This window comes from Pelodiscus sinensis, chromosome 3, assembly GCF_052426305.1.
Source record: "Pelodiscus sinensis isolate ZL-2025 chromosome 3, ASM5242630v1, whole genome shotgun sequence".
In the NCBI taxonomy this organism is placed as follows: domain Eukaryota; kingdom Metazoa; phylum Chordata; order Testudines; family Trionychidae; genus Pelodiscus; species Pelodiscus sinensis.
In genome coordinates, this window is record NC_143054.1 from 84,978,384 (window position 1) to 85,003,853 (window position 25,470).

Sequence of the window (25,470 nt, forward strand, 5' to 3'; positions counted from 1 at the left end):
GATTAGCATCATGAATCCATCAGAATTTGCATTTTAGATTGAACACTTAATGGGAACATGTGGCTACCTTTGTCTTCTTTTAGCAACCTCCAATTCCTTTAGGGATTGGTAACATGAAATATATATTACTTTATCTCAAAAGTTAGTAGAATAAATCTGTACTTGATAGTAACTAAAATCATCATTCAGGGAGAATTTCTGTGAACTTTTTTCCAACAGTAAAAAGACCCAAACCCGTATTATAGTTTGCAGCATAGTTTTAGATTGTCTTTCTAGCCATACAATTCTGTTTAAAATTTCTTTTTTAGCATATGATAGAGCAGACAAATAGGTGATGTAAAACGTATAATTATATCAAACTAATTTATTTTAATATTACGACTATCCCAATATGAATAATGTACCATATATTAGGAGTATTACAGTTGTGTCTAGAGGCCCCAGTTAATATCAAGGTCCCATTGTGTGTGGCATTGTACAAACACCTTGGCTGTATCTAGACTGGCAAGTTTTTCCACAATGCTTTTGTGGAAAAACTTGCCAGCTGTCTACACTGGCCGCTTGAATTTTCGCAAGAACACTGATGATCTCATGTAAGAAATCAGTGCTTCTTGCGGAAATACTATGCTGCTCCCGTTCGGGCAAAAGTCCTGTTGCGCAAAAGCTTTTGCGCAAAAGGGCCGGTGTAGACAGCTCAGATTTGTTTTGCGCAAAAAAGTCCTGATCATGAAAATGGCGATCGGGGCTTTTTTGCGGAAAAGTGCGTCTAGGTTGGCACGGATGCTTTTCCGCAGAAAGTGCTTTTGCGGAAAAGCGTCCGTGCCAAGCTAGACTCTCTTTTCCGCAAATGCTTTTAACGGAAAACTTTTCCGTTAAAAGCATTTGCAGAAAATCATGCCAGTCTAGACGTAGCCCTTCTGTTGAGCCCTGTTCAAAACAGCTTTCAGTCCCACTAGACAAAATATACAAAGGAAGCATTTTTATTTCCGCTGTATAAATGGGTGGGATATATGCAGAGAGTAAGTGGCTTGCCCAAGGTGATGGTGGCAGAGTTGAGAATTGAGCCAGTTCTAAATGCAATCTAAATATTTAATAAATTTAATTTTCTGAGTTTAAAATAAGAATTCGGGCTGTTTTGAAAAATATTTGGATAACCAGTAGGCTTTTACATAATGTTCTCTAAAGGAAAACACTAATTTATTTCTGTTTTCACATTCAGCTACAGATCATATTAAATAGCCTACTTGTACCTTATTATACATTGATGTGTAATAGATAGATGGATGGAATAGCTGTAGACCAATTAATAGCCACCTACTTTATGTTTCAGGATGTTAAATGCAAACATCTTTTGAACCATGAGACGACAATTCTCTAGGGTGCTATCTTAGATCAACACTGAGGGTACACTTTAGAAATGCTAAAGAAGTATTAACAACCAAAAATGTTTATTGTGTTTTTTATGTCACAGCCCATTGTAAAGGTGATAGAATCATAGAATCATAGGACTGGAAGGGACCTCGAGAGGTCACGGAGTCCAGCCCCCCGCCCTCAAGGCAGGACCAAGCTCCACCTACACCATCCCTGACAGATGTCTATCTAACCTGTTCTTAAATATCTCCAGAGAGGGAGATTCTACCACCTCCCTTGGCAATTTATTCCAATATTTGACCACCCTGACAGTTAGGAATTTTTTCCTAATGTCCAATCTAAACCTCCCCTGCTGCACTTTAAGCCCATTACTCCTTGTCCTGTCCTCAGAAACCAAGAGGAACAAATTTTCTCCTTCCTCCTTGTGACACCCATTATAGTGATATATGTCACTATAATGGAGGCATTTATGTGTGTAGGTTGGCACAATGTCTCTAAGACCACTGAAGGGAGGTCTCACAGAGCAGTCAATAATGCATCTTCTTCTTTGAGATGGGTATCCCTCTGGGTGCTCCACTGTAGGTCCCTTTGCACTCCTGCACTTATAATCGGAACTTTTAGCAGCAGTATCCCCCCGGGTTCCAGTGGCACTTTTCGCACTGCACAGAACATGCTGATGCATGCCCATTGTCAACTGTCCCTCAGTTCCTTCTCAACCGCTCCTGGCTTGGTCGGAACCCAGCAGCATTCTGTGCTTAGTTCTTTGATAGTGTTAGTTGCTAATTACAGTAAAACTCCATTGGTTCAGCATCCAATGCTCTGGCACTCCTGATGGTCCGGCACCATCAGGAACCCGGAAGTGCTCCAGCTGCCGGACAATTGGAGCTGCTCTGCGCCCAGCTTCCCCGATTCAGCCGCTGCTGAAACTGAATTGGGGAAGCCGGGAGCAGAGCACCTGGGGTGCTGCCAGGTTGGTCCTGTAGTGCTGCCCCTCTGGACTGCGGGACCAACCTGGCAGCACCCCAGCTGCTCTTGTGGATGCCTGGGGAAGAACAACTGGAGTGCTGGAGCAGCTGGAGTGCTGCCGGGTTGGTCCTGCAGCACCGAGGGGCGACGCTACGGGACCAACCCGGCAGCACCCCAGCTACTCTGCCCCCAGGTGTCCCTGATTCAGCCGCTGCTGAAACTGACCAGCAGTGGCTGAATCGGGGACACCTGGGGCAGAGCCGGACTATCGGAAGGGGGGACTATGAGGGATCTGAGGTGGCATCCCCTCCCACCCAACCCCAGATCCCTCATAGCCCCTCTTTCCAATAGTCCAGATTATCGGAAGTTTAATGTAGTAGATAGTGATTAGATAGTATTAGATCTTTACTGTTTTTTTCAAGTTCCCCCCTTAGTCATTAGTGTTTCTTTTTAAAAAAAATTCTCTTTGTTACTACTTTATTAGGAATATTGTAGTGATGCCAGGCTCTCCAGGATTTGAATGGTGGCTTACGTGTAGAATGTCTGTTTCCATCTCTGATGGGCATGCCCAGTGCTTTGGGTGCCTGGGACAGGATCATTCTCCAAAGAGTTGCCACCACTGTAAGAAGCTCTCTTCCAGATCTTTGGAAGCAAGAGAGATGCAGCTAAAACTCCTCACCATGGAGAAGACAGAGAGGCCAGCCTTGGAACCAGTATCACAGGCCTCTCCAACCTGTACCACCTCTGACCAAGGATCACTGGCACCGAAGGATCCTCCAGTCAAGAATGTCTAAGAAGAAGCATGCCTAAACCTCAGTGGACAGACCACCCAAAAGGTTATCCCCTCAGCAAACGCCTTCCTCGATACCTAAGGTACAGGCTTCGGGGGATGCACTGGCACCAGGGGTGCCCAGTACAGACAGACCCCAAGGGGCAGTGTCCTCTAAATATACACACCCTGCAGTCTCGGTCCCGAAGCCAAAGAAGACTGCCCCTGCACCATCAGTATCAACAACATTGGTACCAACACAGTCGGTACCTAAGCCGCCCCATCAGACCACAGCTGAGAGCCGAATGGAACCGCCAGTACAGATACCGACCAAGATGATACCGGCACTGCATACTGAAGTTTCCCCAGTACCATGGTGTCCCAGGGATCCCATCCCTGTCAAGATTGTGGGAGTGGAATGGGAGGAAACCATGGAAACAGTTGCCACATATGGGGTTGGCTCTGCGGTTGCTGCAGCAGCTGTGAGGATGGTTTTGGAGATGAGTGTCATAGTGAGAAGATTTCTTCATCACCCTCACTATAAGTAGAAAAGGGTAACACTGAGCTTGATGGCACAGACTGCTTGATTAGGTCCTCTAATGTAGGTATAGCATCGGTATCGAATAATGGTGTGCCTGTCACTGATGCGACCGCCAGCTCTTGATGACTGGTGAGCGGCCCTAATGGGGAAAGACCGGTGCCGCTGGTGTGAAGGACTGGATTCTTTGTGGTGCCGAGTCATCCTGTGTCTTTGACGTGGAGAGCTCAGGTGGCAGCACTGCAATCAACAGCGGTAGCTAGACCTCAGGCAGCGGTCCTTAAACCACCTACATCCACCAGATCTGACATTAAGCAGGAGGAAGACACCTTGCCTCCATCACACTTTTCCTCCTCTTCTCCAGATGAGTTGATAATGACCCCTCCACTAATGACAAGAGATGACTTCAGGTCCTTTCAGGACCTGTACAAGAGGGTGGCCGGTTCTCTTGACATTTCCTTAGTCAAGGTTCCTGAGCTTCAGCACAAGTTCACCAATATATTGCAGGCTTCTCCATCATCTAAAATAGCTTTGTCAGTCAATGAAGCCATAGTGAACGATACAAAGATATAGTGGCAAACACCAGCCTCAATTTTCCACAACCTCAAAAAGGACTTACAAGAAGTATTATATTCCTGTCGAAAGGGCTGAATTTTTGTTCACCCACCCGGCACCAAACTCACTGGTGGTGAATGTAGCCCACCCTACGGGCAAACAGACCCAATATAAATCCACTTCTTTTAATGAGGACTGGAAGAGACTGGACATTTTGGGTCTGAAATCATACACCTGGAGGGATGCTGAGATCAGGATAACAAATAATTCAGCATTGCTAGAGACTACACATGCCATCATTTTGACAAAGACTTTTACTGAGCAGTTGCCTGAGGACTACAAATCTTCATTCAAGCCAACACAGATTAAGTCTTCATAGCAAAAACAGCACTGCAGGCATTGCTGAACACAGCCGACTCCACCACAAGGTCACTGGCGACATCCGTGGTCATGCGTCAGGTCTCCTGACTGTGCACCCCTTTCAGTTCCCAAGGGAGGTGCTGAACATAGATGAAGATCTACCCTATAAGGGACAGAAGCTTTTTTCTGCCACCACAGAAGCTTCTCTGTATTTGCTCAAGGATTCATGAGCCATGCTCAAAACCTTGGGCATGTATGTCCCTCAGTTCAAATAGGAAATGAACCACCGCAAAGCATCATTGTCATTCTCACAGAGAGGTTATGACCTTAGACAACAGAAGCATAGGCAGCCTCAAGACCAACCTGTCATGTCTCATTGGGATATAAATTCCCATTTAATCAGTTAACAAGTTAAACATTATGTTTATCCAGTTAACCTCTTAAACGGAGCCAGATGGCCTGGAGAAGCACCACAAGGCAGATGGGAGCTACTCCAGGCTGGCCAGAGAGCCCTCCACCCAGGGAGTGGTGTGCTGCTCTGGCCAGGCTAGGGCTGCTCTGGCTGATCTGGGGTGCCTCGTGCCTGTGGTGCTGCACCGGTTAGCCATTAGCAGTCCTAACGTTCCAGTCCTCCAACAGCAGGCAGACATTTTGAACATCTGGTCAAGGGTTTGACATTGTTTCCAACAGCCAACTATTCTACCATACATGGGCCAGGATTGCCACAGACTGGTGGGCCTTGGGGATAAGAGCAAAAGGCCTCATGATTACCTTCCTTACCTTTCTACCAACCCAACCCCCTTCCCTGTCCCTCTTCAGAGACTGCTGTCATGAGTCACCCACGGAGCACTGCAACCTCGTTCAACACAGCTGACGATGGTCTTGGAGAACCTTCTTTTCTTAAAGAAACAGAATCTTTCAAATTCATTAATAAAAGTCCACTTAGGTGCTATTTCTAGTGAGCATGATATTGTAGAAGCTCTCACTATTTTCTCTCACCCAACCCTAAGAAATTTTTAAACGATCTCAATAATATCTTCCCCCAATAAGGCCGATAGTGCCATCTTGGGATCTCAACCTTGTCCTTAACACCTTGACTCTCACTGCATTTGAACCGATGGCAGCATGCTCCTTTCCTTTCCATGAAACTTGATTTCTTACTGTCTTAACAGCCAGAAGACTTAGGGTATGTCTACACTACAAAGTTAGTTCGAACTAACGGACGTTAGTTTGAACTAACTTTATTAGGCGCTACACTAGCGCTCCGCTAGTTCGAATTTGAATCGAACTAGCGGAGCGCTTAGTTCGAACTAGGTAAACCTCATTTTACGAGGATTAAGCCTAGTTCGAACTAGCTAGTTCGAATTAAGGGGTGTGTAGCCCCTTAATTCGAACTAGTGGGAGGCTAGCCCTCCCCAGGTTTCCCTGGTGGCCACTCTGGCCAACACCAGGGAAACTCTATGCCCCCCTCCCGGCCCCGGACCCCTTAAAGGGGCACGGGCTGGCTACAGTGCCCGTGCCAGGTGCAAGCCTGCCAGCACCCAGCCAGCAGACCCTGCACCTGGCACAGCACAGAGCCACCCACCCGATGTCCCCCAGCCCACCCCCTCTTCCCAGGACCAGGCTGGCGGCTCCCGGGAGCTTGCCCTGGACCGCAAGAGGCGGGCACCTTCCTGGGCTAGTGCGGACATCGTGGACCGTGTCCACGATCTCCGCACTAGGCACAGGAAAGTGGCCGTCTAGGGCAGGAGAGCTGCCAGCCTGGCCACCCAGAAGCAGGTGTGCATGAAAATCAAGGGGGTCCACTGAGACCCCCTACCCTGAGCCCTGAGCTTACAATGGCCGTCCTGGGTCAGACCAAAGGTCCATCTAGCCCAGTAGCCTGTCTGCCGACAGCGGCCAACCCTAGGGACCCTGGAGGGGATGGACTGAAGACAGTGACCAAGCCATTTGTCTCGTGCCATCCCTCTCCAGCCTTCCACAAACTTTGGGCAGGGACACCACTCCTACCCTCTGGCTAAGACCACTCCATGGACCCAACCTTCATGACTTGATCTCACTTCCCTTTAAACTCTGTTCTAGTTCTATCCTTCACAGCCTCCTGCAGCAAGGAGTTCCGCAGGTTAACTATTTGCTTTGTCAAGAAGAATAACTTTCTCTTACTAGTTTGAAGCCTGCTACCCATTCCTTTCCTTTGGTGTCCTCTAGTCCTTCTTTATGGGAACTCAGGAAGAACTTTTCTGAATGCACCCTCTCCACCCAACCCCTGCTTTTAGAGACCTCTATCCTGTCCCCCCTCCGTCTCCTCTTTTCTAAGCTGAACAGTCCCAGTCTCTGTAGCCTTTCTTCATCTGGGACCTGTTCCCAACCTGATCATGTTAGTTGCCCTCCCTTCTCCCAGCCTTTCTCTTCCCCTCTCCCACCTCCTTTTCCCAGTCTCCCCCCAGTTTTGTTCAATAAAGACAGAGTCAATGTTGGAAGAAACATTATCTTTATTTTGTACATCAATAAGAAGGGGAGCTAGGGAAGGGTAAGTGGAAGCGGTGAGGGAGGAATGGGGTACGAGCCCCCGATGGGGAGGACTGGGCTGGCTCTGCGGGCTTCTGGGGGTGGAAGCTCTCCTGCAGCCCCCCAATTACCCCCTCTCCCCAGATGGCAGCCTGCGGCAAGTGCAGCCGGGCTGATGGCCGAGTGGTGTGATGTGCCCAGTGTGGGTACTCCGGGCACTCCAAGCCAGAACTTCTTTGCAAGCGGGGCACCCCTGAGAACTGTCTGTCCCGGGTGGGGGTCGGGACCCTTTAAGCGCAGCCCTCGGCTAGCCTGAGACAGCATCTCCATGCTCTAAGTCCTCCTCTTATGCCCTGCCGGCACTGCTTCCGGCCATCCTTAAGCCCTGTTCAGAGTCCACTCAATGTGGACTTGCTAGTTCGAATTAGCAAAACGCTAATTCGAACTAGTTTTTAGTTCTAGACGCGTTAGTTCGAATTAGCTTAGTTCGAATTAACTAATTCGAACTAAGTTAGTTCGAACTAGCGCTGTAGTGTAGACATACCCTTAGCGAGTTAACCACACTCATGGCAGATCTGCCATTTATGATCTTTTACAAAGACTAAGTCATGCTAAGACCACATCCAAAATTTCTCCCAAAGATAGTTTCACAGTTCCATCTCAATGAGCCTATATTCTTACCTGTTTTCCACCAAAAACCTCATCCTGATGCTACTGAGGTGCGGCTGCACTCTTCGACTGTTTGGCGGGTGACTGCTTTTTTCCTAGATAGAACAAAGTATTTCAGACACTCTTCCAGACTGTTCATTTCCATAGCAGATCGCTCCAAAGCACATGCAATTTTGAAAGAAGCTTTCAAAATGGATAACAAATTGCATTAAAGCTTGCTATGACATCAGTGAGGTGGCACTACTGTCTCAGTTGCGGGCACGCTCCACCAGGGCAGTGGCCACCTCCATGGCCTTCCTCCATAACGTGCCCATCAAGGATATTTGTAGGACTGCAACATGGGTCTCTACACACACCTTTACAAAACATTATGCAGTAGACACTTACACTTCATAGTGTATCACATTTCGTGTGGCAATCCTCTCCTCCATCCACCAGTGAGATCCAAATCTCCTCCTTCCAAATGCTCAAGGCATTGCTTTGTAGTCATCTACAGTGGAGCACCCACAGGGACACTCCTCGAAGAAGAAAAGAGAGGTTACTTACCTTGTGAAGTAACTGATGTTCTTCGAGATGGGTATCTCTGTGGGCATTCCATGATCCTCCCTCCTCCCGTCTCCTTCGGAGCTGTAACATCTCTTCATGGTAAAGAAAGAACTGGGGGGGGGGTTGACAATGCACGCACGTCGGTATGTTAGCTGTGGTGCCATGTGTGCACACTGGCACCTGGGGGGAATGCTGCTGCTAAACTCTGATTATAAGCACAGGAGCACCAAGACATATACAGTATACCCATCTCGAATACCCTCAGGAATACCCATCTCGAAGGACATCGTTTATTGCACAAGATAAGTAACCTCTCTCTTTTAGCATGGTATAATACAGGGTTGGGCAAAAGGGCCTCCACTGGCTGGATCCAGCCAGCAGAGGCCCTGCTGCTTCCCCACCCCCAGGAGACCTCCTCCCACCTTGCCAGGAGCTTGTGGCGCTTTGAAGGGTGGGGGCAGAGCGGAGGAGGCTTCACGCGCTCTCCCACCCCCAGGCTTTATTTGGCCTAGGGGCAGGGGAGTGCAGGAAGTCTCCTCCCACCAGGGGAGGGCACCAGGGAGGAACATAGGGGGTGGGTACAAAAGCACTCTCTCACCCACAGACCAATCATGGTCTGGGGGTGGGGAACTAGGAAGTATCTTGGCCCCGCCTCTTCTGCTTGATGCCCGCCCCTTCATGTGCGGCCTGGGGCCACTTCAAATATGTGCTGGTGCCTGCATCAGCTGATCTCTGCTAGGTGATTCAGAAATAAGTTGGGGACCATATCCACATACCTTGTTCTATTTGGCAAGTCTACCGCTGCCGCTACTAGTCTCTCAATGTTTGTGCTTGGGGGCACATTTTGGCTAGCTCATGGGCAAATGGCACTCTATGGAGACTGCTTGCAACTTCTCCCCAGTTGTGTATCTGTACTGAGCAAGCCAACAGGAACCAGAATGGTGAAACCTCTGATAATCTTTTCTTGAAAAGAAATTTGTACATGTTGTACAGTATTCTAAAAATATAGATAGTATGGAACTTCTTTTACTTTATAACATCATTTAATTGTACTTTAAACTTCTTAATTAAATACTCCGATTGTTGATTGGCATTCACATCTATTCAGCACCCATCCTTCTGTTTGCATTTTGTGAATGTTTCACTTGTGGCAACCATATTGCTAAAAAATAAGTGGCTCAGATAATTTCATTTGACCCGTCTGGTTAAGATAATAGATTTGTTAACATTCTGTTTTCATTTCAAATACATAATCTCATGTGGCAAGAGATGATTCCACTATGTGAGTATGAGAGTAATAGGAACATCTTCTTTGAAAGTACCAGGTGTGCTTCCTTTGTTTGTGTTCCCCTGGTTAATAGCAATTAGGTGTAGGCAGATTTTCTTTACTATATTAAGCCTGAACTCCTTGCATGCAGATTTTAATTTCTGATGAACAGTTTTATTGTCACTCTACAATTGTAAGGAAATGGCAGACCTTAGGCCAAACTTTAGAACTGTACAGATCATATTTTGCAACACCATCATTTTTAAAAAAAAAATCATATTCTGAAGGCATAGTATGTATAAAGCTGTGTCAGCTTTAACCACATCTTTCTCTTTCAGGCTATCTTCAAGAAGCATACTTGTGGACTAAACAGGTGCTGTCAATCATGGAAAAGTCTATAGTCCTGCTGCGAGAAGTTACAGATGGATCCCTCTATGAAGGAGTGGCTTATGGCAGCTACACCACCAGATCTCTCTTTCAGTACATGTTTCTTGTCCAAAGACATTTTGACATCAACCATTTTAACCATCCGTGGCTTAAACAGCACTTTGCATTTATGTATAGAACTGTCCTGCCAGGTAGGTACCTTAAATCAATTAAGAAACACCTGTTAATTTCTAAACAAGTTTCACGGTTAAGGTAAAATTATATGTAGCTCATTCAGTGCAGCATTCTCTATATTTATATTCCTGCATGAAAATGCCACTACTGTTGTTTATTCATTTTAGCCCTTAGAATTGGTCAAAAATAAGAACATGATTTTAGGAAAAAGTTTAACATTTCAGATTTGTTTCTATCTTTCAGATTTGAAATGGACCCATTTTCTGGTTTTTGTGAAATTTGCCTTGATATTTTTTTCTTGACATTTTTATCGGAATCATTTTCATAATTGTTATTGAACTTTTTCTCTTACCAAACTGAGGGATTTTCTTAATGGAAAAAATTGATAGTTTGCATTACAATGTTTATAAAAATGTAGATATTTTCACAAACACTGAAAAAAATGTCATTTTTCCCCAAGAAGTTTCATTTAAAGAAAAATTAATTTTGACTAAAGTATTTTCATGTGAAGAATATTAACTAGCTCTATTGGTAGGTTTCTCAGTGCGCTCCAAGGAGACATGGACCGGATTGTTCCCATGTGAGTGCTCAAGGTTAGACAGAAAAATACCCATGTAGGCACCAGTGAAGGACCTAATTTCAGCTTATGTTGTACCATAGAACTGTTATGGGAGTTTGGTAGTGGAAAGGAAAGCTACCCCTGCTGGCTGAAATTTTGGGAAGGTTAAATGAGGAGAGATGCCAAAGAGAAGTATATTTTTCTGTGGAAAAGTACCAGGAGAAGAAAATAATTAGGACTGATAAACAAAAGAGTAACTGTGTAACATCCAAAATATGAGTCGTATAATATCCTTTAGGTAGGTCATGTCTTCTGTTTCATACAGCGCAGTGGGCAGTGCCTATGTTCAATAAATAATAAGAAAACTTTCAAGTGTTTAATTTAGTAGCTATCAAAAGAGCTGTGCAAAGGGAGGTCAGTTGCATTAACCCCATTTCAGAGAGGACAGAAATGCAAAGTAACATGCCCAATGTCACCCCACAAGCTAGTGGCAGAGCTGGAAATAGTACCCAGGTCTCCTGAGTCGCAGTCTGCTCTGTGCACTAGGCCTGGCTGCCTTTCTTTTAGTTACTGTTAAGTTCTGAGTTTACCAGTGTAAGAAACTCAGGAGACAGGGTCTCTACCCTCAGGAGTTTCCAGTTGAAAAAAACGTATTCTTGATGACCCCGAGGAAGTCTATTTTAGAGCACAGCAATGAGTTTTTATTTCTGGATCAGCATCATTCACACAGGTGCAATAACATTGAGAGGTTTAATGAAGAGTTTTTAAGGGATTTAAATGGGGAGAGTTGGAGCCCTGTGGACTGCAAAAAGAAATGTTTCAGAAATAAGGTGCAGCATGTGGGGGGGGGGAGCATGAAGGCAGGTATGGGAAAAGGATACAAAATTGAGGTGAAATGGGTATCATGGGCAGAGCAAAATGAGAGAGGACTAAGCACAGACATAAGACGACAGAGCTATACAGAGAGTGAGATGCTTGAGTTTCACATGGAGGGCGAGTAGAAAGTTATGGAAGGTTTAAATGAGAATGAAATTTCAATAATGAAATTAGGACAGAATCAAGGAATCGACAAGCATTTTAACATCATGGGTTGAAAGGAAGTGTCATCTAGATGTTGTTGGAACAGAAGAGTCAAGGCATGTAAACAATTTGGATGTGTGGAGACATAAGATGGAGTACGCACAAAGTATTTTGCAAAATAGCTATGGGAGTATCAACTGAGGAAAGGTTTAAAAGGGGAACTGGGAAATATAGTAACGTGTAAGGCCATACCTAATTCACAGCCTTCAAAAATGCATCACGAGCCATGAGTCAGTAGTCTTCCACTGAGAAATCTGACTTTTCGTGTGCTTTTACCTTATACTATGCATATTTTACAGGGGAGATCAGCATTTCTGAAATTGGGAGTCCTGATCCAAAAAGGAATGACAAGGAGGGAATCACAAAGTTATTTTCAGGAATCACAGTATTGCCATCCCAACGTTTGTGCTGCCTTCAGAGCTGGGCAACCAGAGAGTGGCAGTTGTTGGCCAGGCACCCAGCACTGTAGGGGGAACCCTGACAACAGCAGTCTAGAAGTAAGGGTGTCTGTTAGGGCCGTTAACAGATATCCAGTTACCCAGTCACTGTAATGGGTGATGCTTCCTGGGTAATGGTACCCGGGGAGCAGCCCCCTGCCCACACTGGGCTAACAGTTCCCAGTGCACGTGACCTGGGAGTTGGCAGCCTGTGCAGGGCTAGACGCTGCCAGTCTGAAGTGCCCCCCGCCCCCCGCCACACACACACCTTAATCAGTTAACCAGTTGAACTCAACATTTAACCAGTTAACTAATTAAATGGGATTTTAAATCCCTAGTGTCAATACCATACCGTGCCACTCTTATTTTTGCACTGCTGCCTTCAGAGCTGGGCAGCCAGACCCAGCTCTGTACAAAAAAAAGGGTGGTAATACCATATCATAATATCCTTTACTATGCTGCTGCTGGAGGCTCTCAGCCATTAACCACTGCTCTCCAGCCACCTACCTCTCAAGATAGTTCTGCTGCAAGCAGCAGCACAGAATTAAGGGTAGTAGTACTGCAATCCCTGCTATGATAACCCTGCAACCTCTTCCCCACAAACCAACTTCTTTTTGAATAAGAATCCTACAATTACAACACTGGAAGAATCATAGAACACTAGAACTGATAGGAACCTTGAGAGGTGATGAAATCCAGTCCCCTGCCCTCATGGCAGGACCAAGCACGTCTAGATCATCCCTGGTAGATATCTAACTAGCCTGCTCTTAAATATCTCCAGTGATGGAGATTCCACAACCTCCCTAGGCAATTTATTCCAGTGTTTAACCACCCTGACAGAAGAAGTTTTTCCTAATGTCCAACCTAAACCTCTCTTGCTGCAGTTTAAGCCCATTGCTTCTTGTCCTATCATCAGAGACCAAGGAGAACAATTTTTCTCCCTCCTCTTTGTAACGCCCTTTTAGATACTTGAAAACTGCTATCATGTCCCCATTTAGTCTTCTCTTTTCTAAACTAAACATACCCCATTCTTTCAGTCTTCCCTCATAGCTCATGTTTTCTAGAACTTCAATCAGTTTTGTTACTCTTTGGACTTTCTGCAGTTTCTCCACATCTTTCATGAAATGTGGTGCCCAGAACTGGACACAATACTCCAACTGAGGCCTAATCAGCACACAGTATAGCAGAAGAATGACTTCTTGTGTCTTGCTCACAACACTTCTGTCAATGCATAGTCAGGCTGCAAATCACACTTTTGTTTTGAAGTCGCAGCTGGAATCCAAGTGCAGAAAATAAATATGAAAATGAATTGTAAAATATGTAATGAAACTTTTGTCAATCTTCAGAAAACATTTTTGATCCAGTTGGGCTAAAATTTCTAATGAAGCCTTATATTGGTCCTTTTTTTTTATCAAATCAATTCACCTTGTTAGAATACAAATTTCTAACCTCAAACTGTGGGGGGGAATAATACAACATCTTAACTTGGATGGATTTTATGGATCAGTTCTCTACAGTCATATACAGGCATAGTTCTGTTAGAGTCAGTGAAGCTAAACTGATTTACATGAGCTGAAGATTTGGCCATGTATTTTGAACACTGCCTAGGCTGTTAGCATATCAAAAGTATTCTAATACACAACCAGCACATGACGGGAAAAGCACATTTGTTTTAGTTGCTTCAGCGTATAACAGGAATAGTTTCATTTTACCTTGAGCTTCTGTGAGTTGTAGTTACTTTAAAGGGCATGAGTTGACATGAGAGAAACAAAATCTTTAATCTGAATATTGTGCCTTGCGAGAGATTAAAGTGAAAAAAGGGACGAGGATGGGGCCTATCTTCACATTTCTGTACCATCTGTTCTGTCTTAGTTAAAGCAGGTGAAACAGCAAGGAAATAGCTACTGTATAACCTGACTGTGGGTCATTCAAGGGTATGTCTATAAATATTTTAAAAGGGAAAGCCCATTTGTAATGCATGGCTTCATCAGCCTTACTTTGTTCATTTATTTGCTTGTTCTTATGTTCTTTTTAATTTTTTCCCAAGGATTTCAGAGAACTGTGGCAATTGCAGACTCCAACTATAACTGGTTCTATGGGCCAGAGAGCCAGCTGGTATTTCTAGACAAATTTGTCATGCGCAATGGCAGTGGGAATTGGTTGGCAGATCAGATCAGAAGGAACCGAGTAGCAGAAGGTCCTGGGACTCCATCTAAAGGCCAGCGGTGGTGCACTCTTCACACTGAATTTCTCTGGTATGACGCAGAATGGGTGGGCTTCAAAGAAACATGGCAGATATGTGGCATTAATGATAAACCATTAACATCCGATTTGTAATCAGCTGTACAAATGGATGTTCTGCTGGACATGTGCAGCTTAAACAGTGTCTAGCCTAAAAGGGACTCAGAACTTCGTCATATAATACATAGACACATACAACATGGATCTTGTGCAGAACTTGTTTGCACATGTTTCCGTCTGTTTGTTGGCATTGCTTTTACTTGCATTATTGTAGACAACCATTTTCAAGAGTGAAATTCTTATTTCAAAGCTTCTACATGTATTCTTTAACAAAAAACAAAAAATTCTTCCTCACAGGTTATGGCTTGTGTGTGTTTTGGTAGCTAGTTATAAGCTCATTTAAAACCCAAATTCCTTTAAATGCAGTAAATTTCAGTGCTTAAGAGGAGAAACATAGAATCTATTAGCTAGCATGTCAGCAGTGTGAAAACAGGAACAAAAATCTGGGACAGAACTTGAGCCACATTTTCTATATATCTTACAACTCAGCCCTAATTTGTAAGACTAGATTATCCCTTTGCAGGCAAGAAATACAAATATTTTAAGGCCTGTAATATGGCTAATTCCTGATTGTCAGTAGTTTATTTAGATATGCAAGGTTTGAACTGGCAGCCAGAAGTCCAAGGAAAGAAAACCCCTTATAGAGAGGGAGAGACTGAGATAAGAAATCTAGTTGGCTGACTCCATGTTTGGAGAGGCAACTATAAGCTAGAAGTATTTTCCACTCCTTTTTCCATTGCTCTGCCAGTGATGAGAGTGTCTAAATCAGACTACGGCTTGTCTCTGAAGGAAGGCTGTTAGACTGAGAACTATGGTGAGCAACTGAGGCAAGCAGTTAGGGAGTTGCTGTTTCACCCTCAAGGGTTGTGTTCCCCCCCCCCAACCTACCACTCCCCAGAACCACAGGACCACTGTGTGAATGTAGGTGCTTTGGCACACTTGATACATACTAGTATATGTATGGGGCATTACTATGATGAGTATCTTTGTCCTTGTATGATTAGATCACTTAGAAAGTCTACTGTGGGTTTTATATTGTTGGACAATTCTTTCTTTTAAATATTGCAAAAGTCTTTTCATTCTAGATAGGTGGAAAACAAATAAAGCAATCAAGTCCAATTTTTGCATCTAAGTGTAAAATCATGTATTTTCTTTCGGCAGGTATGATGCAAGCTTGCACTCTGTACCTCCGCCGGACTATGGTATTCCAAAGCTGCATTATTTTGAGGACTGGGGAGTTGTAACATATGGAAGTGCATTGCCAGCTGAAATTAACAGGCCCTTCCTCTCCTTCAAATCGGGAAAACTGGGAGGCCGTGCAATATATGATATTGTTCATAAGAATAAGTACAAAGAGTGGATCAAAGGGTGGAGAAACTTTAATGCTGGCCACGAGCACCCTGATCAGAACTCCTTTACCTTTGCTCCCAATGGTGTACCTTTCATAACTGAAGCCCTGTATGGGCCAAAGTACACCTTCTTTAACAATGTGGTGATGTTTTCCCCAGCTGTGTCAAAGAGCTGCTTCTCCCCATGGGAAGGGCAGGTTACAGAGGACTGTTCATCAAAGTGGTTGAAATACAAACATGACCTGGCTGCAGATTGCCAGGGCAGAGTGGTTGCTGCAATGGAGAGAAGTGGAGTGGTTTTTATTAGGGGAGAAGGAGTGGATGCTTACAACCCAAAACTCAAGTTGAAAAACTTCCAAAGAAACCTTTTACTTCTGCATCCCCAGCTTTTATTGCTTGTGGACCTAATTCATCTTGAAGATGACAGCCCCCTGGAGGCAGCCACCAGCTTCTTCCACAATGTTGATGTGCCTTTTGAAGAGACAGTTATTGACGATGTCCATGGGGCTTTTATTAGGCATCATGATGGGATGTATAAGATGTACTGGATGGATGACACTGGCTACAGTGAGAAAGCTACTGTTGTCTCAAAAATGTATCCCCGGGGCTACCCCTACAATGGAACAAACTATGTGAATGTTACAACCCACCTGCGGAACCCAGTCACCAGAGCAATTTACCTCTTCATAGGACCTTCCATAGATGTCCAAAGTTTCAGTGTTCATGGAGATTCTCAGCAACTGGATGTCTTCATAGCTACCAGTGAGCATGCTTATGCTGTTTACCTGTGGACTGGTGAGGATGGAGACCATTCTGTCTTTGCACAAATTATTGCAGATCGCCAAGAGATTTTGTTTGACCGCACCTCTACCATAAGAAACTCTGCTGTACCAGAGGTGAAAAATTATGTTGAGATTGTGGAGCAGAATCTTCAGCATTTCAAACCTGTCTTCCAGCAGCTTGAGAAACAGATTCTGTCTCGTGTGCGGAACACAGATAGCTTTAGAAAGATTGCTGAACGCCTATTGAGATTTTCAGATAAGAGACAGACGGAAGAAGCCATTGATAGACTATTTGCTATCTCCCAGCAGCAGCAGCAAGTCAGGGCAAAGAAATACAAAAAGGTAGCCAAGGGCTACAAGTTTGTTGATGCCATTCCTGACATCTTTGCACAAATTGAAGTAAACGAAAGAAAAGTGCGACAGAAGGCACAGACTCTGGCACAAGAAGAGTTACCTGTAGATGAGGACGAGGAAATGAAAGACCTTCTAGATTTTGCAGATATTACTTATGTGAAGCACAATAATGATGCATTAATCAAAGGCCAGTCTGGTCTGGAACAAATGGTGACCACTGCTCGAAGCAGTGTCCCATCAATATCAGCATCTTATACCCGCCTCTTCTTAATTCTAAACATTTCTATTTTCTTTGTCATGCTCGCAATGCAGATCACTTGTTTCCAAAAAGCCAAGAGCCTACATGGCCAAAGATGCCTTTACGCAATACTTTTAGCTGACAGCTGTGTATTATTGTGGCTGTATTCTTCTTGTTCCCAGTCACAATGTTAGCAAAAGAACATGTACTACCGACCAATTTATGGTCATATGTGTCTATGCAAAAGAATTAACCCTAATAGGGCCATAGGTTTGGTGTTTTTGTTTGTTTGTTTGTTTGTTTGTTTGTGAAACATTCCAGGAAACAGCTGAGGAAAGATTGAATTCACACCATGAGGAAAGAGGATAAAATAATGCATTTTTGAGAAACCTAAGTGTTCTTCATCTATGCTTTGGTTGCTTTTGATATCTGAAGGATATTATGCTTTGATAATAAAAGCACAATATGCGAAACTGTAATTAATTTCTACCAAAAATAAAAAGTCCTCTTTAAGGATTATTTGTTTCCTAAGATCCTTGGTTTTATATACAATTGGGTTTGCATAGTATTATTTACAGGCTGCTAAAGATACCTCTTACAGCAGGGCAGGAAATGATTTTCCTGCTCCATAAACAGATATCAAAAAGAATTCCTGTCCCAAATTGGGACTCAAAATGACCAAACCTTGAAAGTATCCATGGACCAAAAATTCATTCCCTCCCCACCCCCCCAAAACCTGGGGTATGAAAATGTGAAAACAGAACATTTTAAACACTTGAAAAATTGTTTTTCCATTTTTTTTCGTGTTGACATTTGTTGAACTTTCTAGGGAGATTTGTAGAAACCAAACCTGTTTCACAAACAATGCAGGATTTGATGAATCAGCATTTTTCAGTAAAAAAAAATAGTGTTAAAAATTCTCAACCAGTTCTAAAGCCTATAGACATAACTTTACAACAGCATTATATGAATTTAAAATGCATAGGAAAGACTTGTACAGCAGACGTAATTCATGTCTGCCAAATCAGAATAGTTTAGTACTGAAGCAGACTGGTAAAATTATTTCAGAATCCTTAAATCATCTCACCTCTTTGCAGGAAGCAGCAGTCAGTGTCAGAACTGACTAGAGAAAGGCACAGATTCTGAGATTAACAAGTAACAGTAGGAGATAAATAAGCATAAGAAATTATTTCCCATGAGAAATCCCTTTCTCATTTGCCACACTAAATGAAAACTGGAGGATGAACCCTGAAATGATCTGCTTTTGATTTTATAGGGTAAAGGTTTTCAAATGTATTCATAGGTGGAGCACATCTCAATAGGAAAATTGTTTCTTAGATTATCTCTTCTTTTTTCAGTTACCAAAAAAAAAAATCACCGTCATCACCACCGCCCGTTAGTGACTCCAGCAATTGCTTATGTGGAAAAGCTGTATTAAGAAAGCATTTTATATATTTATTTTTTTTAGCTCTGAGTGATTATGTAGTTGGAAACAAAGAAGAGACAGACCATGGGACAGCCAGTTCTTCATTGTTTTGCAGAGCATTGGAGGCACATGAATCATTAACTTGGCAATCATTGATATGGAGAATAATGTAGCTCTGACAATGAGTTTGACACCCTTCTTTACACTGCATTCATTAAACTGCAAAAAATCGTAGATCTCAGTATGGAGAGGAGAGGCTATTGATGTCTTGAAGAAAAAGAAAAGCATTTTCCCAATATTTTGCTAAATAAATAAATCATAATTGCCTCTGCATAGAGTTTTTGCTTTGTTGACTAAAATATTTCACCCAATAATTTAAGCAATGTACTGGTGTTCATTAGCTCCTAATTCACAACATATGGAATTGATCTATGTCTCTCATTTTTACCACTTCAGCTCGATACTGATGTTTTCTCTTTACTTGTATCTGGCCAACAGAGAGAACCTTTCATTAAATGAAAAATACACAGGTGGATATCTCAAATTAATTGTCTTGGGTACAAATTAATATTCTATAAAATCTGAAATATGAATAATGACAATTTTATCATTTAATTTCAATTTCTCATACTGAGTCAGGTTCTGCTCACATTACACATGTACAGTCACCTTACTGAAGTCTTTTGGAGAACAGTATAGAAGATTGTCACCCAACATGATTTTTCATAGTTATGTAGATTTCTCTCAATTGAGGTTGGATTATAACAGTGTTTCTCAACCAGTGGTATGAGTACCCTTAGTGGTACTTGAGAGAAGTCGGGGGGGTACATCAATACAACTGAAATTTGGAGAAAGCTGAATTTTTGTTTTAAGTTTTACAGCACTTCATTATTTTTGTACTTTTTACACCCAACAAATGTCATCGCCCACCTGGCTACTATTAAGTTGTTTAAACAAACGTGTTGCAATGGTAGAAAAAATAATTGTGTGTCTGAAAACTGTAGGTACTGGGGGTACTTATATTTTTTTTTAAAAAAGGGGGGGATATTTTTTTTTAAAAAAAAAGGTTGAGAAACACTGGATTATAACATTGAGCAAATTTTAAAAAGGCACATAAATGGTTGTTGGGTTTCTTTTATTTTCCAAGATACTGGTAACTAATTATTAACTTTGTGTAATATTAATGATAATTAAATGTTGAATCTTCAGGCAAATGTATTTTTTTTCTTTCTTAGTTACTTGGGGTTCAGTTATCTTCTCTAGTTATATTACTTGTTGGAAGCAGGGCACAATAGCATTGTACCTGGCAGAGTATCCCCTGGTGGCATGGCACACACTAGCAGAACTTCATTGCTACTCCCCTTCATTCTGCACTGTGAGCTGAAATTAGAGCTGAGGGGGGGATTTAAGAATTTTTCTGTGAGAAAATGTTTCTTTTGACAAAACCTAAATTTTCTATGAAATCTGATGTATGTCGATAACATTTCCTGTGAAGCGGAAATTCTGAGCTTCCACTGGCTGTTTCTAGGAAGGCGGTAGGGTCATAGCTCTTTTTTCCCTCTTGAGAGATACTCAGGAGAGCAGAGAAGGGTTCCAGTTCTGCTTGGCCTTTATTCACTGTGCCCCCTGCATTCCCATGTAAGCATTAGACCTGGCCATTGTTTTGAAATTAGGTTGGATATACACTGTAAAGAGTATTACAGAAATCCAATGGACAGAGTTTCTATTTCCTGAGCAGTTACAGAACATTCTATGTGACCCCTATTAAGAGATCCGTAAAAGCTGGTGATAGCATGTAGGTGTTTATATTTAAGTTTACAGTAGAACCTCAAGAGATACAAACACATCTGGAATGGAGGTCGTTCCTAACTCTGAAATGTTTGTAACTTTGAACAAAATGTTATGGTTGTTTCAAAGGTTTACAGTTGAACATTGGCTTAATACAGATTTGAAACTTTACTATGCAGAAGAAAAATGCTGCAAATGAAATAAGCACAGATATACAGTCACCTTACCCTGCCAAATCTTTTTTAATTTTCCCTTTATATTTTTAGTAGTTTTTGTGTAACACAGTTCAGTGAAACTCCAATTGTCCGGCATCCAGTGGTCCAGCACTCCTGATAGTCCGGCACCAACTGGAACCTGGAAGTGCTCCAGCCAGCCAGACAATTGGAGCTGCTCTGCCCCCAGCTTCCATGACATTAGCATGAAATATCACAGGGTCCTAGAAAGGGCTCTGTTAATCCAAAGCAGCAGCAGTTGACGTCTTTCTGGTTCCATCTAGATTTTTTTAGTGATGGACACTATTTTCTGTTACTTTTTTCATTACTTTTTAATCATTATTTGGTATTAAGTAAGCAAAGATTTGTTTCATGGCCCACAGCACTGGAAACCAACCTGAAATATAGCTGCACGTGCCATTCTGCTTAATTGCTTCCTGTTGGTTTCTGTACATTTAATTTTTAATCTTTTTCTCAGTTCTCTAAGGCCCCATTTCTGCAGCCACACCATGTGCTTGTGCTCCTAGATTCCACCCTCTCCGCCATAGATGAACATGCACCATTCAGGACCTGAATGAAATATATGGTGTCAAAACTTGGAGCTGAGATGGAGGCAAAGGGAGCTCAACTCAATGGGAGTTATGTGTGCATACCTAAGGGCAGAAGTTGCTGATTCATTTTGTGCTGAGACTGAGGGTGTGTCTAGACTACAGGGTTTTGTCGTCAAAAGTGGACTTTTGTCGACAAAACTAAATCTGCGTCTACACTACCGCTGAGTTCTGTCGACATAACGAGTTTTGTCGACGCTGGTAAACCTCATTTTACGAGGAATAACGCCTTTTGTCGACAGCGTTCTGTCGACAGAAGGTGTTATTGCGTCTAGGGTTGTGTCTAGACTACAGGGTTTTGTCGACAAAGCAGCTTGCTTTGTCGACAGAATTGAATGTCTTTATCGACAGAAGCTTTGTCGACAGTATCTGTCGACAAAACTTCTGTCGACAAAAGCCTGTAGTCTAGACGTACCCTGATTCTCACACCTGAGAATTGCCAGGTGTGCTCAGCCTAGATTAGACTAACCTGCTTCTCATCAGGATTTTGGTTTTTTTTTAAATATAGCTTGAGTTGATAAATTTAAAGGAATGAAGAGTGTGACCTCATGTCCTAAAGTAAGATACAAGAAGAAAAGACTTAGGTAGTATACTGAAGAGAGAATATTAGTCTGAAGTGTGTGTATATGCACTTCCCACTGCCCCAGATTTTATTAAATATTACCTTTTTTCAAATATTTAAACAAAAATTATGCTGCTTGGGGAAAAAGAAATAGAGACTATTGACTATCATGGAAGAGTCTGAAGTTGTGGGTATATCACAATTGGAGATGTGACTGCAGCATGTGTAGACATACCTGAGCTGGTTTTGATATAGCTAGCTTTAATCATATAGCACTGCAGGGGTAGCAGAACAGGTGGCTGCACAAGATAGCCACTGGAGTACATAACAGGATTCCAGGGGCGGTGCACTGACCATGCTTCAGCAGTTTCATTGCAATTGTTATTTGAGCTAACTAGATATAGCATAGCCACCTGAGGGCCAGGAGAGATTGTACCTGGCGACTACCCCAAGTAGCCACCTATCACTGTGGCTACATTGCTATTTTTAGTGTGCTAGCTCAAGCATATGTAAGTCTACCCAATCTGTGAATCACACCTCCTAGTGCCTTGGAGACATACCCTTAGCGGGGATTACACACATGCCTCTGGTCTCCTCCATTATCCTGGTTGGTTCCACTTTTGTCAGCCGATGGTCAGGGCAGTGTGTGCGTGTGTGTTACGCCCAAGTCTTCAACTGCTGAGACGCAAGTTCCCGTCGCAGCGGGCAGCCTAGAAGGCTGGAGGGTGCCCCGAGCAAAAGCTTAACGTCCGTGACTTTACCGCTAGGACCGGGGTCCCGTCAGAGGGCAGCCAACAGGTTGACAGACACCCCGAGTTTAACGTTTGTGACTTTACTGCTAGGTCCGGGATCCCGTCGCGGAGGGCAGCCAACAGGCTGACAGATGCCCTGAGTTTATAGGAAGAGCTCATTACATCTCAGATTTCAGCTACTAGGATATAGGATCCCTTCGCAGCAGGCACTCTAGGGAAGACAGAGATGCCCCAACGAATCTGTTACCTGGGAGTGACACGATCCAAACGCCCAAGCTCTCCCTATACCTGTCCCTTATGACCAGCTGAAGTTCTTTTAAATTGTGCTTGGTTCTGTTACAGCAACTGAAGGAGTCAGGTTAAAGCTTAAACCGTTATAGGTTTATTAAAAGAAGCTTATAAATCATATGGTTATAATGGCTATTGCTCTATTTCTTAACTGCTAGCAAATACAGATCTTATGGTTACATAGGAAGAAGGAAGATAGAAAGTAATGGTACCAAGTGACAGCTTAATCTTTAAAGAGCAGTATTCTATGCATGCACTAAAACAAAAGGACACATACGGGTACAATTTTTACCCCCTTCTGCGTCGCTCGGTCCCAGTGTGTCAGGCCAGGATCGGTCCCTCAATTCCTCGGAAAGACGAAAATACGAAGTGGGCGTCCCCATGGACCTCTGGGGGTCAAATCACCTAACCCGACCAGCAGGTAGATGGTAGATTGACACTCAGAGTGAGTGTGCTGCTGGACCCATCTTTATACCCATGGGGTCACGTATTTCTCTCTCTTATCTGTGATGCCAAATGGTGCTGGTCTGTCTTTTGTGACGCCGTTCTTACAAGGGAGTTGTGAACTTAATTTACACTTGTAAGAGAGATAACTAAATTGGAAGTACCGGAGATTCTTTTCTCAGTGGGAGATTCCTCTTCCAGGGACGACTGTGTGTGATCGTATCAACATAGGTGCCAGCCAGGGCAGTTCTTACAGCCTCGAGGTCTGATTATTGCCTTAATCATTCTTTCTCATATCTATGTTTTCAGCTTACTCAGGGTCAGAGGAGCTGGCATATCCTGGCCTCGCATCGAAGCTTCCAAGGCTATGCTGATTTTTATTGCTCCTTCTTTGCCCTGTATACAGGCACCTCAGAGGGGCAAGCAAGATTGATGTGACAGGGGAAGCCTGTCTGGCTACAACTTTGGGGTGTGAAATGTTAACTGGTGGGAGCTGGAGTAGCTCCCCGCCCACTGCAGGCAGTGACTTACTCTAGCCCAGCCAGAACAACCCCTGCAGCAGGGAGGGGGAGGCACTTCAGCCAGGCCGTCACCCCCCCCCCCCCCCCAGGCCACCTTCCCTTTAATTGGTTAACTGGTTAAACATCGAGTTTAACTGGTTAACCAATGAAAGGGTATTTTACATCCCTAGTTCTGCTCTTAGAGGTCAATGGGGGTGTTTGAGTGGTAAGCCAGAGGGATAGTTCCTGGCCCCACCTTTGAACTCAGCAGCATAACTCCCATTGATTTCATAGAGAATTCGTTTCTCAGAACTATATTAACCACTAGGAGATATTAAAGCACATATGAACCCATGTCCACATGAATCCATACTCTTTCTGATTTTACATATGAAAGTGACGCAAGTAGCAGGAATAAAATAACATGGCTCAAACACTGTGAGAGGAATGAAGGAAATGACTGTGGTATTGTTCTTCTCTCCTTCTGACCCCAACAAATTGCATGTTTGGAGTTTCATGGGTTTGAAGATTATAACTGGCCAGAAAGAATTTTTTTTCCAGCAAGCTCTCATGTCCAATAATTTCCTTGGGTTTCTTCTGTGCCTATTTCCAATGCCTTACGGGAAGGGAAGGAAAGAAAGGCAAGTAGGCATTGCGGACATGGTTCCAGATATATGTGCCCTACTTGCTCCAAGATCTGCTGTAAGTATTGGGTGAAATTGTATGGCCTGTTTCATGCAGGAGATCAGAATGGCCCCTTCTGGCCTGAGACTAAACTCCTTTTCAATCCTGGTGTGAGATTTTTATCTTGTGACAGCAGCATTTGATCCCAGATCTTCACAGTTGACAAACTAAGTGCACAACTGCATTGAGCTAGACTTCTCCTCCACTTGGCTAATCCCTAGGTGTGCATCTACACTCTGACCCACTTTTATGCTTCAAGGAGAGTAATAGCAGTTTAGTTCAAGCAACGAACTGTTAGTTCAGTACAAATCTTCCTGTGATGATGTAACAGATGCCTCCCAGTATTGTTTTGTTGCTGCATTACTATGGTGTGCACTTCATTTCTGTACATAGATGCATAGCAGCCTGCCCATAGCTTCATGTTGCTTAATACACTTTTCTGAAAGTTTCTGGTGAAAACCATTGGTAAATTCTCCAGCATTTGAAGTCAGAGCTTTGCAGTGATAAATCATCAATGTGACTCTGAAAAACCTGATTTTCCTGAGCTTATGTGAGTGGAACTCCAGGGATTTCAAAGGAATTACACCTGACTTACCCCGGGGAAAAGTGAGAGGGGTAAGTCAGGTCCTGAGAGTGCCAGGCTAGTGCAGCTGTCTCTCAATATTGTGTGCTGAGTCATATGAGGCCTTCAGAAAATGACTTGTGAGGAACTAACTTTTCCTCCTGCTGTGTGGTTGGCCCCTTCAGAGGATGTCATTACACACTGGCTGTGTGTAGACTGGCATGATTTTGCAGAAATACTTGTAACGGAAAAGTTTTTCCGCAAAAGAGCGTCTAGATTGGAACAGATGCTTTTGCGCAAAAAGTGCTTTTGTACAAAAGCATCCATGCCTAGTATAGATGCGCTTTTGCGCAAGAAAGCTCCGATGGTCATTTTAGCCATCGGGCTTTCTTGCACAAAAAATTAAGGTGCCTGTCTACACTGGCCCTCTTGCG

The 25,470-nt window shown here is 43.4% G+C and overlaps 1 protein-coding gene across 3 annotated transcripts in view; it reads left to right on the plus strand.

The window, feature by feature from the left end:
- DSE (dermatan sulfate epimerase) overlaps window positions 1-18,969 on the plus strand; it is a 54,434-nt gene extending 35,465 nt beyond the window's left edge. For all 3 annotated transcript variants that reach the window (XM_075924012.2, XM_075924011.2, XM_089777212.1), the window contains 3 exons: window positions 9,888-10,127; window positions 14,234-14,441; window positions 15,649-18,969. In XM_075924012.2, the coding sequence (XP_075780127.1) occupies window positions 9,888-10,127; window positions 14,234-14,441; window positions 15,649-17,404 (2,204 nt within the window). In that variant the 3' untranslated portion in view covers window positions 17,405-18,969. The remainder of the gene's footprint in view (window positions 1-9,887; window positions 10,128-14,233; window positions 14,442-15,648) is intronic.
- The last annotated feature ends 6,501 nt before the right edge of the window (window positions 18,970-25,470 follow it).